General features: G+C 36.2%; 1 protein-coding gene across 1 annotated transcript; it reads left to right on the forward strand.

Moving 5' to 3' along the window:
• The first annotated feature begins 714 nt into the window (after positions 1-714).
• smc5 (structural maintenance of chromosomes 5) lies at positions 715-19826 on the forward strand. The gene is made up of 24 exons (XM_051121417.1): positions 715-952; positions 1091-1232; positions 2247-2299; positions 2391-2553; positions 2659-2793; positions 2874-3014; positions 5214-5375; positions 5476-5547; positions 5634-5889; positions 7280-7434; positions 7526-7639; positions 7935-8029; positions 8119-8251; positions 9099-9272; positions 11354-11523; positions 11615-11738; positions 11814-11936; positions 12022-12150; positions 12240-12335; positions 14133-14237; positions 14328-14447; positions 14665-14844; positions 19282-19377; positions 19465-19826. Exons 1-24 carry the CDS (start codon positions 801-803, stop codon positions 19594-19596), a joined length of 3222 nt encoding a protein of 1073 aa, XP_050977374.1. The 5' UTR covers positions 715-800; the 3' UTR covers positions 19597-19826.
• The last annotated feature ends 652 nt before the right edge of the window (positions 19827-20478 follow it).

A 20478-nucleotide genomic window follows, 5' to 3' on the forward strand; every position in this document is an offset into this window, starting at 1 on the left:
AAATTTTGTTCAAATCGTGCACAATGTCCACTCCGGACATTATTTGGCCACCCCTTATGAAAATTAACCATAGTTTTACCACAAAAAAGGATAGTTAAATCATGGTAACCACAAATTAACCATGGTTTTGCTACACAAGTCATAGTTTAACCATGGTATTTGTATTAAAACTATTAGACAGTTTTTTTTTTTTATTATTGGCCAATTATAATCAGTAGGCCAAAAATAAATAAATAAATAAATACATAAAAACATGGTTACTACACTTTTGTTACATTACAACCATGGTAAATTTTGTAAGGGACTACTGTATATTATATAATTATGTGTGTGTATGTATATGTATATATGTACATAATGCAATATTCATAACTCTGCCTTTTAAATATATGTTAAACACGTTTTATTTACAGTTGGACAGTGTGAAAATGGGGTTAATGAGGTTAAATGTTTAGCTGCTCCTGACATTTAATACACAAAAACTCCGCACGCTTTAAAGATGTGCATAAAATGCATGTTCTGCGCATAGTATACACACTACATGCTGCAGAACTGGTAGTAGTATGCTAGTATGCTAAATGTAGTACATCACAGGGTAATTCTGTACTGCCATCTAGTGTTTATGTGTTGTACGCGCACAATTCATGAGGAAAAGAACGTGAAAACCCTCGACATGGCAACCCTGGAATAGGTCATGTGACAGCCGTGAGCCAATCGCGCGGCGACTTACTCACAACACAGGCGCGAAACGAAAGTGATGTGACGCGGCTGTTAAACCGGCGGTGTTGACGGGAGGAGAAATGGACCTGCCGCAGAAGAGAAAACGAATAAGCCACGAGTTAACTAATTCACAGGCCTCCAACCGTGAAGCTGCTCCGTCCACCAGCACAAATGGCCAAGCAGGAGGATTCGTGGAGGGCTCCATCCTCCGCATCACCATGCATAACTTCCTGTGAGGACCTCACTCTTTACATAATTCAAATTGTCTTTGTTTCACTCTCATAACAGTTTTCTTGCACTTTCATGTCAGGTGTCGTTAAATTAAGGTTTGATGAATTAAATTGGTAATACTAGTCATCTCTGTTTATAGCACTTACGATCACTCTGAAGTTTTCCCGGGACCTAAACTGAACATGATTGTGGGAGCCAATGGCACAGGGAAGTCCAGTATAGTGTGTGCCATCTGCCTGGGCCTGGCTGGAAAAACATCCGTCTTGGGTCGAGGAGACAGGGCGAGTCACTCATCCGATCACTGAGATTTGTCCGACAGCCTGTGTTAGCTTACAAGCTTTTAGTATTGTGTATTGTAGATTTATAGTGAAGTCACTTCTAGACACTGTACCAAACCTCCCACAAATGCAAAAAATTCCCAATATGAATTACAAATTCGCACAGATGTTTATATCTGATACTCAAAAATCTATGTGAATCCAGTTTTTGCCTTTGCAGATGCTTTGCAGGCAGTTAGGAGGTTATTTGGTTGCCTGTAGTTAGCATGCAAACAAAGTGTACAAGCTGGTAAACCTGGTAACTTTACATGATACAATGCTATGTAGAGGAAAAACTCTACATTTGTGTCTAATGCTGTCTAAATCTAATGCACAATTGTGAATTGCGTCTAATGCTGACCCTAAAAAGCATTTAAAGGAGAATTAAAATGAAATAATTAGATTTAGAATTAAATATAATTTAAAAAATGTACATTTTAAGGAATTTACATTTGAATTAGCACACAAATATAATGCTGAAAATATCATTTTGTTTTCATTTTCAATACCTTTTTTAGCATTTACATATAGGAACATTTAATTATGAAATACTATGGGTATTATGTTAAATAGAAGTAAAACTATAATTCTAAAAATCAAATTCTTTACTTGGAAACAAATGGACATGAACTTAAAAATAAAATAAAAAAAATTAATAAATATTATAGAAATAAAAAATATATATATTTCAGCTAATTGCCAAGGCAGTATTTCTTATTTAGTTTCACTTGAAGTACTAAAATAATCTAAACCAATTTAATAAAAAAGATATAGTCACAAAAAAATAATGAAAATGACACAAAAACTCAACTAAATTTGTTTTTATTGTTATTTAATTTTAATTGAAATTAAACAAGGAAAAACATTTTTATATGAATTAATAATTGTGAAACTTTATATATACGTTAATTATACTAAAACAGCACTTATTGACATTTATGTCAATAATAAATAATCTAGATATTTTTCTGTTTGTAGGTCAGTCTGTATGTGAAGCGAGGATGCAGTAAGGGTTCGGTTGAAATTGAGCTGTAAGTATATGTTTATACAATGAATATTTTCCAAAAATCTTAGAAGAGACATAGAGTTGCTCAGTTCATCTCTGCTTTTCTTTGAATCCAGATACAGAGCGAGTGGCAACTTGATCATCACCAGAGAGATCCAGGTTGAGAACAACCAGTCGACATGGATGATCAATAAAAAACATGCCAGTCAGAAGGCTGTGGAGGAGGCCGTGAAAGAGCTGCACATTCAGGTTGGGAACCTGTGTCAGTTCCTACCACAGGTGAGTGATGAGTTTACTACTGCACCATATATATCGTCAGACAAACCTGTGAACTGCACAAGAGCTGCTTTTTATTAACATATTCTCTTTTCTCTTGGGTCACAGGAGAAGGTTGGTGAGTTTGCTAAGATGAGTAAGATCGAGCTTCTCGAAGCCACTGAGAAGTCTGTCGGCCCGCCAGAAATGTATGAGTTTCATTGCGAGCTCAAGACGTTTCGCACCAAAGAGAGAGAACTTGAGGTGAAAGTTTTTCTTGTTTTGAAATCCATTTTAGATCTGTGGGCTTTGATTTTACTCCGTCCTGTTTGTGTACTTGACAGAATGTGTGTAAGGAGAAAGCCACCTTCCTAGAGAAGGCCAGACAGAGGAACGAGAGGAACAAACTGGATGTGGAGCGCTACTACATGAAGAAGAGACATTTGGACAGGATCCAGATGCTAGAGAAGAAGAAACCCTGGGTGGTGAGTGCTGATCTTACTAGATTAAATTTTCCCAAAAGATTTCTGAGAGGAATTACGATTCATTATAAGGTGAATATAATTAAATATTGGTAACAAATAACTGGGACACCTTAGAAAAAGTTGTTTATAGTATCTAATATGTTTCCAGCTGAAGTTGCAAATTTAACTTAAAGGGATAGTTCACCCAAAAATTAAAATGCTGTCATTAATTACTCAGCTTCATGTTGTTCTAAACCTGTAAGACCTTCGTTCATCTTTGGTACATATATTAAGATATTTTAGATGAATAAAAATAGAAATGGCTATAACTGCGCAACCATTTGTCCTGTCAACATGAAAATCACTTTGCACAGTCTTGGTCCAAAGTGCCACAAGTGTCTATAAGGACATTTGTGTATCTCAAAAAACGTTGCTGTTATTGGCAGAAAAATTGAGCACCTGTTAACAAGGTTAACAGAGGCCAGTTGGAACAAATCTTGGTGGGCATTTTTCAAGGGTGTAAATGATTGTACGTTGCACGTTTTTTGCACATACGCACAATATTCGTATCATATGATAGAACTCCTCGTTCCGGAAAACTTTGCCTCTAGAACCACTGCTGTCAATCAGATCGTTTGGTAAATGATTGAGAAGATGTAAAAAATCTACTTTTGCAAACTAGTCCTAACAAAACCACTGCGGTACAATTCTCTGGACCCTCTAAAGCAGGGGTGCCCAACTACCTTCCTGCTGAGTTTAGCTCCAACCCTGATCAAACACACCTGTCTATGATTATCAAGTGCTCCTTCAGATCCTAATTAGTTGGTTCAGGTGTGTTTGGTCAGGATTGGAGCTGAACTCTGCAGGAAGGTAGATCTCCAGGTACAGGGTTGAACACCCCTGCACTTGATCCATAATTATCGCACAAATATTGAACTTCACACCGTGGTGAACTACAACAAGGTCACTTTTAAAGGGATGTTGCCAGTTATATCCGAAAGGCTATAAATCCTAAATGAAAACTCAAAACTTCATGAAACTAGGTGAGCATGTGCAACAGATGATTCTAAACAAGTATGCAGCATTTTATGTAAATTCGACCATAGGTGGTGCTCTAACAGTCATGTTAAAAATCATTATTTCGATGGTATTGCCTTGTTTTGTCAAAAATGCTTTTCTAAATTTTAAATATAGGTGGTTACAATGTTAATGTGTTTTTCCTTATGTGCTTAAATGCCATAAGTGCTTGAACCCAGATAACTGCCTCTTGCAGCTATATTTTTTTGTTTTTTTGTGCACACAAAATATTCTCTGAGCTTCATAAAATTATGGTTGAACCACTGATGTCACATGGACTTTTTTAACAATGCCCTTGCTACCTTTCTGGGCCTTGAACGTGGTAGCTGCATGGCTGTCTATGCAGGGTCAGAAAGCTCTCGGATTTCATTAAAATATCTTAATTTGTGAAGATGAGTGAAGGTCTTACGAGGAACGACATGAGGGTAATTAATGACAAAATTTTCATTTTTGAGTAAAATATCTAAATATCAAAAATCTGAATATCAAGTCAACATTATTTTATAGATTCTTTCAATGCAAACAGAAAACATTTTTTTTTTTTAATTACATTTAGAAATTAGGTAAATCTAAAATTCTGCAATAAAGCAGCTCTAGCAAGATGGTGTCATTATTCAGTTCCAGTCAGTTCAGTGTTGGTTCAGTTCAGTAACTGTAGTTCATTCATTATGAAACATTAATCAATATCACCTAAAATATTTGCAAATATGTTTTAGGTGAATTTGTTTCATGTAGTCAAGAGTAAAATTGTCAGAGTATCAAGCAAAGTATCAATAATGAAAATGAAAGTTGCTGCAAACGGGGAAGCCCACTGTGGATTTTTTTCAAAATAATAAATGACTTGTGCTTTAGGGCGTCCAGTTGAAATGCAAAAACAACAGCTGTTATTCTACCTTGCATTGGATGCCTGACATTTGAAAACACAGTTATGTCAGTTCTGGGACGTAATTAAATCAAATCATCAATAACATTTGAGATGGTGTTTAATAAGATAGTCTGCTGGTTAGTTCAGTTAGCCAGTCACACAATCTGTTGAGTTGACCAGACTCAATTCAATGCATACATTTTCTATATGCATTTAAAGATTTTATGTGCATATTGGGATCTTTCAAGACTTTGTTTTTTTTCTGTTTTCTATTTTAGGAGTATGAAACTGCACGTAAGGAGATGGAGGGGGTGAAGAAGGAGAGAGAAGAAATGAAAAGAAAGCTGAAGTCGCTGAAAGAAGCTCAGGAGCCGCTGCTCAGGAAGATCCGCTCGGTGGAGAGTCAGCTGCAGCCCATCGAGCAGAAAATGAAGGAGCTGGTCAGCACAAATCACAAACCTGGTTGCCAGGAATCTTTTTTATATTTCCTTTATGTATAGAAGTAATGCCACTGTATTTTTTTGTACCTCAATTTCTTAGACCGCTGGTATCAGGGAGGCAACACAGAAATGCAAGCAGAAACATGATCAGCTTGAATATAGGAATAAAGAGGTTTGTTCTGAAAGACTACTTACAAACATAAGAAAGTGCATTGTATTAAAACACTAGCTGATTGGTCTGTTTCTATTAAATGTAAGGTTGAAGACATCAGACAGGACCTGAGTCTGAAGCAGACAGAGGAGGCGGACAGACAGAAGCGCATCGGACACACGCAGCTCATGATCAAAGACCTGCAGAAGGAGCTGCAGAACATGGGCAGCATGGAGGACGTCACGCCTCAGATCGAGGCTGTTAATGCAGAGCTGAAGAGCATCCAGGATGAAAAGGCCAAACTGGAGGGCGAGATGTTGGACCTGCGCAGGGATAAAGATGAAGCCTTTGGAGAATTTAACCGTAATGTTTAAGATAATTTTAGTAGCAGAGAAACATACAAATGTGACCCAGGACCACAAAACCAGTCATAAGTGTCCTTTTTTTTTTTTTAAATCGAGATTTATGCATCATCTGAAAGCTGAATAAATAAGCTTTCAATTGATGTATGATTTGTTAGGCAGATATGACAATATTTGGCCTATTTGAAAATCTGGAATCTGAGGGTGCAAAAAAAATCAAAATATTGAGAAAATCACCTTTAAAGTTGTCCAAATGAAGTTCTTAGCAATGCATATTACCAATCAAAAATTAAGTTTTAATATATTTACAGTAGGAAATGTACAAAGTATCTTCATGGAACATGATCTTTACTAAATGTCCTAATGATTTTTGACATAAAAGAAAAAACAATAATTTAATAATACAGTGTATTTTTGGCTATTGCTACAAATATACCTCTGCTACTTAAGACTGGTTTTATGGTTTAGGGTCACAAATGTTGTATAAGAAGCATTTTCAGGGCTCGACATTAACGCTTGTCCGGATTTTATGACCACTTCTTGGTCTTCAAAAATGTCTAATATTTAGAGATACTCTTATGGAAATATAATATAAATATAATATTCTGTAATTATCATGTAAATCTGACTCATTTTTAAACTGTGTGTCATAAATCTCAGGAAATTATGGAGTTTCAAATCAAACTATGACTTTCTGTTACGAAACAGGACGTTGATATCATACATGTCCTCATATGAGGACATGGACTAAAAGCATGTTTATTATGCATTTTGGGAGACACAACAAATGAATAGGGAGATAAATTATATTTCAATATTCCTTTGAAATATTATGTATTATTATGAAAATCTTATCAATTATTACTACCATTATTACACTTTATTTTTCATTATATGTTGCCCCAAAAACACATTAATATGCAAATTTGATTTTGTTTATAGATAAAATGAGAAAACCTGTTTATGTGTTATTTTACACACATTTTGCATAAAGAAAAATTATATAAAATTTTGTTATAACATAGTTGAGACTCATTTTTATACAGTTTGGTTAAAAAAAAATCAGAAAAGTAAAAATGTATTGGTGAGTTTTTTTTTTTGTTTTTTGTTTTTTTAATCAGTTGTTTTTGCCTATGCATGTTAATTCATGTCACAAAGTAAGGTTAGGAAAACATTGCCCTTCATAAAGTTGAAAATGATCCTACAAATATGCTGATTAAAGTAAGACCTCATAGAGCAGTGATGAGACTATTGCAAATGTCAAGGCTTAATGTCGAGCCCTGATTTATTTATTTTTTGCCTGTTGTGAAGAAATCACTCTGTTTTAACATCGATAATTCATCATGCGAAGGCTTGTATTCACATGTAGTTTGTTGGTTGTTCTTTTGAAGGTTTGCAGAATCGTCTGAGGAGTCTGGAAGACATGATGAAGGTGAAAGAGGATAAACTGCGCACCCGTTTCCGTGACACCTACACCGCCCTCATGTGGCTGAGGAATAACCGTGAGCGTTTTGAAGGCAACGTCTATGAGCCCATGATGCTGGTGGTGAGAGCCCAGCTGCTAACTCAAGTTGCTGAATTCTTGGAAATGGGTGTTCAAGCAGATCGATTTGATCTTCTCTTTCTTTTTTTGCCAGATCAACGTCCGTGATGCTCGGCACGCAAAATACGTTGAGAGCCACATTCCTCTCAATGACTTAAAAGCCTTCGTCTTTCAGAGACAGGACGACATGGAGAAGTTCATGACAGAGGTGAGACCTCAGCATGTAGTACCTGATGACACTTTTTTCCCCTCAATTTTAACAAATAGTCAGTGAAGGGGAAAAAGCTGATTTTACACCTTGTGAGGTCCAAATAAATATTATATGATCAATTTCAGTTCAGTTTATATGAGGTTGGTAATGTTTGAAATCCTGTTACGAAAATGTGTCACGCCTAGATGCACCTCAGAGCTTTTGTTTCTTTTTATTTGGAATATATTTAATTTGTGTTGTTTTATAACAATAAACAATACAATGCAATAGAATAATTAACATGTTTTCTCAGGTACGAGACACACAGAAGCTGCGAGTTAACAGCATCATCGCACCAGCGGAGTCCTGCTCTAAACGACCACCATCACGACCTCTCGACACTCTTAAGTAACAACCTCCACTTGACCACTACCAAGACGTCTTATTCAGTGCATTTTTGTAGTACATTTAAAAATCGTTTTTATTTTCTTTGTCAGGCGTTATGGCTTCTTCTCGTATTTGCGTGAGCTGTTTGATGCTCCTGAGGAGGTCATGAGTTACTTATGCTATCAGTACAAAGTCAATGACGTGCCTATAGGAACGGAGAAGACCAAGAACATGATCGAAATGGTAGGTTTTCCATCATTCAGCTGGGAAGTTGACAGAAATATTATTAGTAGGGCTATTATTCAATTACATTTTTTAATCTTATTAATTACATGATGTGTCGATTAATTAATCTAATAAATCACAATAAACTTTTGGCTTTGAAAATAACCCTAAAAGAGTATTTAAAGCTATTTTGTGTTAAATTATAAAGTAATAAGTAGACATTATAAACAGTAGCTTTAGAAATAAATATTTTATTTAATTCAGCAAATTTATTACACAAATTATTGCTTAAAATAAGACTATGCAACATGAATGAAGATAATTTGAGAAACTTTTTTTTTGTTCATTGGTCACCAAAACAGCTTTGTTATCAACTGTTCAGAATACCTTCTTTCATGTTCCACAAAAGAAAGTAAGTCATTCAGGTTTGAGTAAATGTTGACATTTAATTTTTTGGGTGAACTGTCCATTAAAATGAAATAATACTCTAAATAAGAAACTAAAACTGCCAGCAGTTGGCAGTAAATATCTGTATGCCTTTATTCATATATTTGATTCGTTCAAACGGCTGATTCATTCAGGAATTCAGTAAACGGTATGAATGGGTCTTTGCATCATTGATTCACACGATTCCTTCAAATGCGGATTCATTCAGGAACTAAACACAGCTGTGTAGCTCAGAGACGAACAATTCTGCTGTGGCTTTATTAGGGTTGAGTATTGTTTGAATTTTATCAATTCTGATTCCGATTCTGCTTATAGATTCCGCTTATAGAATTTAGGAAAAAAAATGCTGAATTTGGTTGACAAAAAATCTGCCCTACAATCTGTAACCCTACAAATCTGTAATGTTTTTCTGTGGCAGGTGATCAGAGAGGTTCAGATTAGGATGATCTACACCGCGGAGGAGAAGTACAATGTGAAGAAGTCCAACTACTCTAATAACGTGGTCTCCAGTAACTCAGCCTTGCGACCCTCACAGTTCCTCACTACAACCATAGATGCAGACGAGAGACGCCAGCTGGAGGAGCAGCTGAGGGTGAGACACACATCTGACACACTTTTACTGCTTTAGCATTTAAATCTTGGGGCATGTTGGTCTATATTCATTTATTTGGTTTAACCCTTGTGCGTCAATTAAAAAAAGTTACACGTAGATTCTTAGTGGACAAAAATGTCCATGTCAAAAAAAAAGTGTCATAAAAATTTGAAGCTACGGAGCACACATTTAAGTTTGGTCTCATTTTAAAAAAGACCCATGGCAGATTATTGTTAAAGTAGGAAACACAACAAGTAGAAAAAGAGTAGTAGTAAAAAAAAAAAGTTATAGAGGTTTATGAGCAATATTTTATATAAAATATATATTTTATGAAATATGTTGAACTCTAACCCTGCTAGAAAATCAAAGCCATAGAACTAAACGAGTTGTGTTCCAAATATGAGGTTGATCTCTCAAAAAATGAGCTTTTAGAAAGATTTTGTTTGGCCACAGTACCAAATCCTCATTAGATGCCAGCAAACGCTGGTTCACACAGTGGTCAGATTTGTGATTTGCAGTAGAGTTTTTCTCTTTCAAATATTACAAGAACACACACAATTTTTTTTCATGACACACATATTAACCACACTCTGACATCCATACCAACACACCCACACAATTATAGCTGCATTATTTATCCAATTGGCTCTATAATATGCAGAAGCAGAACACAGAAATAAAGTGAGTATTTGCTTTATTGGCCAAATCAAAAAAAAAAAATGGCACCATCTGGTAAAATTAAAAAAATATATATAATTTTGAAGCCTTGCCCACAGAATGAAAGTCTGTTTACAAAAATTGCATCATTTTACAGTTATATAGCACTGTGATTAAAAATATCACTTTTAATGCGTTTTAATGAGGACATTTTTGTCCTTAAAGGGGTCATCGGATGCCCATTTTCCACAAGTTGATATGATTCTTTACAGTCTTAATGAAAAGTCTATAATATACTTTTACAAAACCATTGAGAATTTTTTTTTTATCAAACAACACCCTTTTTACCTTGCCAAAATCAGGTCTGCAAAAATCATCTCATTCTAAGGGGTTGTTCCTTTAAATGCAAATGAGCTCTGCTCGCCCCGCCCCTCTCTTCTCTCTGTGGAGAGACGGTCTTGTTTACATTAGCCGCATTTAGCTGCGTTTAGCCGCTAAACTTCCTAACTACCACCTTATAAGGAAATGTGATCGCAAAGATTCATAAAAAGGCTTATACTCACTTCTGCAGTAAGTGAAGCTGGATCACGAATGATTCGCGCGATCATAGACGGATATATGTAGATCGGGAGGCACATTCCATTCACAAACAAACGTAATCCACTGCATCTTCAGCGGCTCAGATGTCGGGAGTAAATGACGACCCCTATGTTCATTATTACATCCAGCAACACAACACCTCCATCACTCAATCTGAGAAATTCTTGTCTAACTTGCATGCCTGCTCCGGCATCAAAACATGGAAAGTTACTGGACTGTTACAGCTGGTCTAGGGTAAGAGGCTCATGTCAATCAACTATCGTGGGAGCGTCCTCTGTTGGTGTGACGCCACAACGACAGGCATCTGAAAATGGCTCGATTTGAAAAAGGGGATATTATTTTTACAGATGAATTAAAAACCACTGCATGGATTTTTATCATTATAGGGTAGATTTGTACATACACTGCCAACACACATTAATGTTCAAACAACATGAAAAAGTGAACTTGGCATCTGATGACCCCTTTAAGGTCCTTTGTACCTAGTGCAAAATAGATTTATTAAAAGAAATGGGGGTGAATTCCAATAAAAATAAACACCTGTGCCAAAATGCATGCAGCTGGCAAGAACACAGGCAAAAAAAAAAAAAAAAAATGAAATGGACAAAAATGTCCAAAAGGTTGCACAAGGGTTAAGAGATTACATGTTGGTGTTTATAAATAATTTATTAGGGGAAAAAAATGCTTTATTCCATTTCAAAGACTCAAAAGTATTTTTGTAAGCATTTTTATGCTATAAGTCACTTGTTCTAAACCTTTTAAAAAGTACAAATTGGAAGGGTGATGCGCTAAATAATTATAATGATTTGATGTCTTGCTCACAGGCAGCAGAGAGGCAGGTGCAGAGCATTGATCAGCGGATGGCAGCCATTCGTGAGCAACAAGCTAAACTGGACCGCCGTGATAATGAGCTTCGTGCTAAGAAAAAGAAGCTGTCTGAGCTGAAGGGCAAGAAGAGACAACTGGAGCAGAAAATCAGCACAAAACAGGACAGGTACCTTCCTTTGAAAACCAGCTGTGTTTTTTTTTTTTTTTGTTTGTTTCCTATCCATGTGCTTCTTTGATATATTTTTCTCTCTGTGCAGTTTGCGGCAGATGGAGCAGAATGAGATCAACTTGGAGGCAATTGAAGAGGAAACGAATGCTAAGATCGCTGCTGTGAACAACAAGAAAGTGGCCATAATGGGGGAGTATTTGAGTCACATGCAGGTATGTTTGTGCTCTCCGAAGGTTGACTTCTACCCTCGGCTGTTCTGTGTCTTATGGCTTCAAATGTGTTTGTAGGTGAAGGCCAGGTTGAGTATGGAGAAGGTATACTTGGCTCTCCAGAGCGCTGGACTCTCTGCTGAGAAAACCAAACTGGAGACGGACTGCAGGGACGGTTCAGCTGAGCTCAAGCGAGCAGAGGTGAGACCATCACACATGAAATGCAGTTTGCAATGCAGTCAGATGGGGTAGACAAGTAAATGTAGATTATGGTGTGTTTGTACAGGTGGCGTACACAAAGCTGGACCAGGCAAAGACCAGTCTGTTGGAGACGTGTAAGACCCTGATGCGTAGGGCCATTCAGATCTGTAACATGACCCCTGGAGAGACTGCTGTCCCGGAGGAACTGCATGCAGTGAGCTCCGTCTGTCCCAGATGCGCCATGTCATTCTCTCAGCCTTTAATTCGTTATTTTACAGCATTGCGTGTGTTGTTTCCTTTCAGGCCTTCAGCCAGTTGCCTGATACACTGGATGAGATCGATGCCATGTTGAATGAGGAGAAAACCAGAGCTGACTGCTTCACCGGCCTCAGTGATGCTGTGAGACAAACACATCCACTCATTCACACTCAGCTTAAGTTCATTTTTTTCCCCCAGTGGCTACTGTTTGGTTACCAACACTCCTCAAATTAACTTCTTTTGCACTCAGCATATTTTTCCTATTTAAAACTTGACTCTTCTGTAGTTACGTCGTGTACAAAGACGGACGGAAAATAAAAAGTTGTGATTTTCTAGGTTGATATGGCTGGGAACTATACTTTCATTCCGGCGTAATAATCAAGGAACTTTTACTGCCGTACCATGGGTGCAGCAGGCGCAATGATATTACGCAGCACCTGAAAATAGTCTCCCTGTGCAAGCAGGTGGTCACATTGGTTATGTTGACGGAAGTTAGTCTATGTTCAGGCGCTGCGTAATATCATAATATCAAAAGTATGAAATCGTTCATAACTCCTAAACCGTCAGGCTCAAGTTGCAGGCTCAAGTGTCTTATATCAGTGAAATTCTTGGCTCATGCCCAACAAAATGCATGTCGAAATGCATTCAAAGTCAGATTTGATTGTGAGCCAACATTTTCAGATATTTTGCATTTTTGAAAAACCTACTTTTTCAACCTAGTCCTATGGTTTTTGCCGAATCAAAACCAAACCAGTGTAGAAAGATTGTCTGGAGAGTGAATATCAATAATTATCAAAAAAAAATGTAACTTTTGATTCATCGTCACAAAGGGGGGGCCGAAACGTTTGAAAGGGGCAGGGCTGATTTTAGTAAAATGCCTATAACTCCTGAAAGGAATGAGATACCTCTGCTGAACCCTTATGTAAGAGCTCAGTCTGAGGGCACAGGAAAAAAAAGGTGTGGAGCCTGGCCACTTGGTTGCACTATAAGAGGCAAAAAAACAAAAATAGCTGTAACTGCACCACCATTTGTCCTATCAACATGAACATTGCTGTGCACGGTCTTGGTCCGACGTGCCACAAGTGTTTATAAGGACATTTGCATATCTCAAAAAACTTGACTGCCATTGGCTGACGAAATTTGAGCACCTGTTAGACAGAGGCCGATCGGAACAAATCTCTGTGGGCCTGTTCCCCAGATGAGGGAAATTTGAAAGAAATCGGCCACTGGGGGTGATAACACGGTTTTTGAAGGGGGGGAAGTGATTATACATCAAAAGTTTTTCCACACATAAACATGATATTTGTATCATGTGATAAAACTCCTCTTTCCGGACAACTTTGCCCTTTAGAACCACTGTTGTCAATCAAATTGTTTAAATGATTGAGAAAAAAAAAATACTTTTGTGAACTAGTCCTAGGTTAGGAAAAAAACACTGCAGTACATTTATCTGGACTGTCTTTGTCAATAATTATCAAAAAAATGTTGGAATTTACCCTTTGGGAAGCTATAACGGTGTCGTTTAGAAAAAGAATTTTTTTTTATAGAATTTATTTATATATATATATTTATATATATATTTTTTTCATATTTAATGAAAAAGTAATGCTTTAAAGCGCTTGAACCCTGGTAATCGCTGCTTGCAGCTATTCTTAAAATTCTGTGTCATTCCACGTTAAACAGTGAATTCCATTTTTATGACTGCATTCCATGATTCCATTCTTTTTTTTCTGCGTCATGGAAATCATGAGTTGCTATAATTGGATTGTATTAGACTATTATCGCATTCATTGGCAGAGGCCAGAACATTCTCTAGTTCCGCACATCATTGTCCGATCTCCTTCTGAATGTAATCTGGAAAGTGTGACGCGGTTTGTGGCACAATTAGCTTAATGTACAGTCAGTTCCTGTTTCATGTGCTGTGGTTTTGACTGTCAGGTGGTGGAGGAATATAACCGACGTGAGCAGGAGATTCAAAACATGGAGAAGGAGCTGGATGACAAGACCAATGCTCTGACAACTTACAGACGAAACATCGCTGAGGTGCGTTCAAACAAACCGCAACCGCCGTCAAACAAACACCTTCATTATATAAACACAGTTAACATGTGACTGTGTCCGTTTGCGTGTTAGGCCAAAGAGCGCTGGCTCAATCCTCTGAAGCAGCTGGTGGATCAGATCAACGAGCGCTTCAGTGATTTCTTTCGCTCCATGCAGTGTGCTGGAGAGGTGGATCTGCATTCGGAGAATGAGGTGAGGACACGTTTCTTCTTTCTTCAACAGTATGAACATAATTCTCTCATAACATCATGTCAGGCTGTCCTGTGCTCTCACACACAACAGCTGATCAGTACAAGATCACTTGAACTGGTGGTTTTGCTTTTCCAGGTTCATCCAGTGAACAGTGAAGGAGATTATTTTGTGGCTGTATTTTGTACGCAAGTAATTGCGATTGTAAAATGTGTTTCAGGAGGAGTATGATAAGTATGGCATCCGTATCCGAGTGAAGTTTCGCAGTAGCACGCAGCTGCATGAGCTGACGCCTCACCATCAGAGCGGAGGAGAGCGCAGCGTGTCCACCATGCTGTACCTCATGGCTCTGCAGGAGCTCAACCGCTGCCCCTTCAGAGTGGTGGACGAGATCAACCAGGTGAACACACACAGACACGGGACAGTCATACACACATGCAGTCAATCACAATTTACTACGTTGATTCCAGACAAAATGTTGTTCTTTCTTACAGGTGTTTAAATTTGTAGCTGTAATACAGCAAATAATGATGCACCAGACCGACATCTTAATTCACTGATCACACCTCAGTCAGTGGTGTTATTTTTCACTAAAACTAAATCCATACAAAAATAACAAAAATGCATTTTTGTTTTTACTTTAGCTAGTATTTCTCATTTTCGTTTAGTTGAACTTGATGTACTAAAATGACAAAACCTAAAAATAAAAAAATTGATGATAAATACGCAGAAACAAATAATGAAAATGACAAAACACAACAAAATGACTAAATCTTAACGAAAATGTAAAAAAAAAAAAAGTGATAATGATAACACTGGTCTCAGTCTGTCCAGTTGTTGTTGTTACATAAAACTAAAAAGGCTTAAAATTACTAAAACAAATAAAAACGGACCAATTAAAATATTATTGAAATAGAATATTATTATTAAAATATTGAAAATATTGAAATATCATTACTAAGAATAAATTGCGTGATATAAATTAGGGATGCAGCATAGTGTTGTCACGGTACCAAAATTTCAGTATTCGGTACCAATACCAGTGAAAATCCACGGTTCTCGGTACCAATTTCGGTACCAAATCAAAACACAAAAACATGAATTGAACAACACACTATTTTTATTTATAACAAACAAAAATAAAACAAAGTTTTGACTTGGAAGCTGGTATTTTGAGCTGAGGTGATGAAGCATTTGCTGAAATCCCCATTTTTCACTGTATAAACTGGCATTTAATCCATACATGTGAATTCAGCAACAGCTCGGTTCAGTTTTCTTGCCTCAGGTGAGTTTTTGTCATACTTCTGCTGCTGAAAAGCATCTGGAACCATTGTCTGCTTAGGAGTTTGGTTCGTGGTCGTCTTCAGCCTGCAGCTGTAAAAGGAAAATATAATATACTTCAGTAAAACAATGGGCTGAGTCTGACTAAATGCAATATTACATTGACACCAGCTAAACAGAACTTTATATTTAACTTTTCAGTAAATAACAAACTTCAGCTTTTTATAACAAAGTTAGATAAGATTACTTATACTGAGTGTAAGATATCAATGTTACACAGACGGAAACTGTAGTATTAAAAACACTTTACAAAAAGATAACATTTAACATGACTTAATAAACAAGTGTTACATAGCAATTATTCTTCTTAATTTCAAAATGTATTCATAATTTATTTTAAATTAAAAGTTGTATCTGTTGACATTATTTCACGCACAATGAACAAACATGAACCATCAAATGTTTGTATAAAACAACATTCACACATTAATTAATGTTCACTCACTGTAACTTGATGTTAGATAATATTAAGTCATGTTAATGAATGGTATCTTTTACCAAACTATACAGGACTGTATTTGACTGTACTTTTATTTAATCAAACTGCGCAAACTATATTTCATAGCCTAGAACTGCTTTTCTGATGGACCGATTTTAAGGCTATAAACATTAACTGTACATTTGTTCTCTAACACACATATTTTAGGTACACAGGTCATTTAAAAGCCTCAGGTGTGTAAAAATAGTAGACAATCATGTCCTGTTTTTTTTTTTTTTTTTTGTGTTTTTTTTTTTTTTTTTGTTGTTTTTTTAAATAAACGCTATAGGAGCATTAAGCACTTAATAAAGAAGTTTATTCTAATACTCGCGTTAGCATTAGCCGCGCTTATGCTAACGATTAAATAAGCAAATGGCGATAAATACAATAGTATAAAATTAAATGAAAACTTACCTGCTTGAACTCTTTCATTAAATCTGGGTGTCGGTCTTTGAGGTGTTTTATTAAGTTCGATGTATTTCCTCCTTTTGAGAGAGAACTTCGATGACACCGTTTGCAATGGGTTTCTGATGATCTATGATGTTGCCCTTGTCATCAGTCGCAAATACAAAATATTTCCACACGTGGCTCCTTCCTCCTTTCTTTACAACAAGCGGATTCAGAGCAGCCGCATCAGCAGCACCGCCGGTCGCCGTGTCTCTGTGGTTTTATGAAGAAGACGCAACTGTGCAGTTCGCACTTTTCGCATAGCGCAGCAAGAACCGGGTTGACCGGGTGCTCGGTACCACCGGTACTTAAGAAAACCTGATACCGTAACATTTAATTTTTTTTAGTACCGACTTGGTCCCGAAGTACCGGGTCTTTTGACAACACTAATGCAGCAGTACAGTTAGTCCACGGTTCAATACGTTCTTCGGTTTTTAACCACGGTTTTCAGTTCGATTCTGATAGCTTACCACATCAGTATTATTTTATTTTATTTATTTTTTTGTTGCATCTAGTTAACGACAAAATACTCCTGTAAACCTTTGCACACTTGAAAAAGCGTGGATTATTATATGTCTGCTTAATAATATTTTTCTTGAGAGAGGTATTATTTTTCTGATTTTTTACTCAAAATAGGATGGGTTTCATCTATACTGGATGCCAGAGGGCACCCTCGTGCAGAAAATCCACATATGTGTCAGAGAAAACACTGATGACGTTCCAGCCAGAAAGTCTCTAATATGGATAAAGGCATCGCTATTGCTGTAACTGAATAAAATCAAGATATATCGTTAAATGTTTTGAATGATGAAATGTAAGGACAATAAACACTCGTCTGCAATAATACATAGTTTATCTGTTCTTCAAGCCATCTTGAGTATTTTCATAATGATTAAGTACATTTGTAAGCCATTGCTAATAGACATACAGTATAGAATATATTGTCTGCCTCATTCTATGATAAGAAGCCACATCAGACCACAAAAGGAAGTTATTTCAAACACTTGACTGATGCTGTGAAGTAAAAAATGTGTTAAAATGTTCTCTTTTGGACAACAAGTTTAGAAAGGCTTATCATTACATTTCATTAGAAGTGAAGATGCTCTGCGTGTGTTGCTGTTTCAGATATTAACAGGGAGGCGTTTCCTCATCTCAGCACGTGAAAACACGGGCACACACACACCAAATTTCGAGAGAAGTTTAAATTATTATTTAAATGCAAAACCGTGGATGTCGTACTGAATGGTTCAATATTACATTGAGTATGCGACAACTCTAATATGAACTCGCAATTACTAGAAATAATATTTTTCTCGCAAATGCAAATTTGTATCTCACAATTCTGACTTTTTTTTTTTTTTTTCAGTTACGAGTTTATATCTTGCGATTTATTTTTTTTTTTTTTCTCGCAATTATGGGTTTATATCTCGCAAATATAAGTTTGTATGTCCCAATTCTGACTTTGTTTTAATTACAAGTTTGTATCTTGCAATTCTGACTGTTTTCTCGGAAATACGAGTTTGTATTACAATCATTTTTTTCTCGCAATTATGAGTTTGTATTTTGCAATTCGGACTTTTCTCAAAATTACAGGTTTATATATTACAATTTACTTTTTTCTCGCAGTTACGGGTTTGTATCTCACAATTCAGACTTTTTTTTCCTCACAGTTATGAGTTTATATCTTGCAATTTACTTTTTTCTTGCAATTACGGGTTTAAATCTCACAATTCTGACTTTTTTCTGGCAAATATGAGTATGTTGCAGTTCTGACTTTCTTGCAATTACTAGTTTGTATCTCATATTTCTGACTTTTTCCTCACAATTACAGGTTTATATCTTGCAATTCTGACTTTTTCTCAAAATTGAATGAAACAAACTCACAATTCTGCAAACTTGTAAGTCAGAATTGCGAGAAGTCACAATTACCTTAAAAAAAAAAAATGTGTTCATGTATTCAAATTGGACTTTCATAAAAAAACACTAAAATAATTCTGGTTTTACTAATTTATTTGGAAATTAGTTCAGGAAAAAAGAACTTTAAATCTAAAAAAAAAAAAAAAAAAAACAACATTTACACTTCGGCAATTTCTCATGTTGTTCTTTAATCCTATTCATGTATTTTTCTTTACTGTTAAAAAATAACATACCAATAAATATTTATTTATATTACTATTTAAATGTATTAATATCACTAAACCATTAATATTAATATTTATTCATATCTGTGCGAGTCCATTGACAGCAGAAATCATCTGATCACTTCCATTTCACATGAATATCGTCACATGCAGACAAACAGTCACACAGCATTCATAAATCTCATAAAACAATGTTTTATTTGACAGCTGGACTTGTGGAATTAAGTCATTAACTGCATATAAACATTATCCAGATTGTTTTATGTCAGCAGATTATACTTAATCATGCTTTGAGTTTGCAGAACTGCAAAATTGGTATGAAATCATTTATCTTAGTTGAACAGAGTTAGTTGCATAATAATTTTTAGAGTCCTGAGGTGATGTAGGAATGTTGAGTGTTTGTTTGATTAATGTGTGTTGTGTTTTTCAGGGCATGGATCCTGTCAATGAGAGGCGAGTGTTTGACATTGTAGTGCGGACGGCATGTGGAGTGAACACGTCTCAGTATTTCTTCATCACACCTAAGGTAGGTTTACAGACTCACGTGTGTGACGTGTTCAGTGATATGAGAGCGTCATTAAGTGTGTGTGTGTGTGTGTGTGTGTGTTTGTAGCTCTTACAGAACCTGACTTACGCGGAGCAGATGACCATCCTCTGTGTGCACAACGGACCCTACATGCTGCCGCCAAACAAATGGAACGAGAAAACCTTCATCAGACGCGCCAAACGCAGACAAACCCACTGAAGAAACTAAACTACATGTTGAGCTGTTCAGTGTAGCTCAAGTTCTTGTTGGATTACCAGTTCAGATGCTGTTAAGTGCCTTCATGTCACATATGCATAAAAAATGTTACAAGTTCTAAGAAAGCGTTTTTGTGTAATATAATAATAAATTCAGCTGCTGTTTACTTAAAACCAAGTCAGGCGTTCATTCTCACTAAAGGAAGCATCACTGTTATTACTCACACACAGGGTCTAAAATGTCACATTTGACAACTTTTTTAGGACAGAAACGATATCCAACAATAATGCAAACTACTCGGATTTAATTTTTTCAAATTGATTAATACAACCTCATGAATCCAACAGCTCATTAATCCTTAGTGTGTTTTATATTATGATTAGCAGATTTGTATAATAATAATAAAAGTAATAATTATTATTACAATTATTATTATCAGTTTTGCTGTTAGTATATATATAGTACATCAGTTGGCAAGTAAACTAAAAAATGTACTAGCCAATGGTGATTTAATTGCCAAGGTGTCTGTAGAAGGTTGCCTACCAGAACATCATTATAGCTGATGGTGTCACATTTGGTTTTGAAGATTAAACTAAATCCTAGGACTGTTATAGCAATGATTAATGTAGGTTTCATAATTCAGTCACAACAGTCACAAGGGTCTCACGATCACATAGGGTTGCCAAATCCTGTTTTATCCGCTTTTTGATGCCAAGGGTTTATTTTTGTCATAAATGTGACCCTGGACCACAAAAAGTCATAAGGGTCCAATTCCTTAAATTGAGATTTAGGCATCATCTGAAAGCTGAATAAATAAGCTTTCTATTGATGTATGTTGCCAGGATAGAACTATTTGTCCAAGACCCAACTATTTGAAAATCTGGA

The sequence above is a fragment of the Labeo rohita genome, chromosome 10 (assembly GCF_022985175.1).
Source record: "Labeo rohita strain BAU-BD-2019 chromosome 10, IGBB_LRoh.1.0, whole genome shotgun sequence".
Taxonomy (NCBI): Eukaryota; Metazoa; Chordata; class Actinopteri; order Cypriniformes; family Cyprinidae; genus Labeo; species Labeo rohita.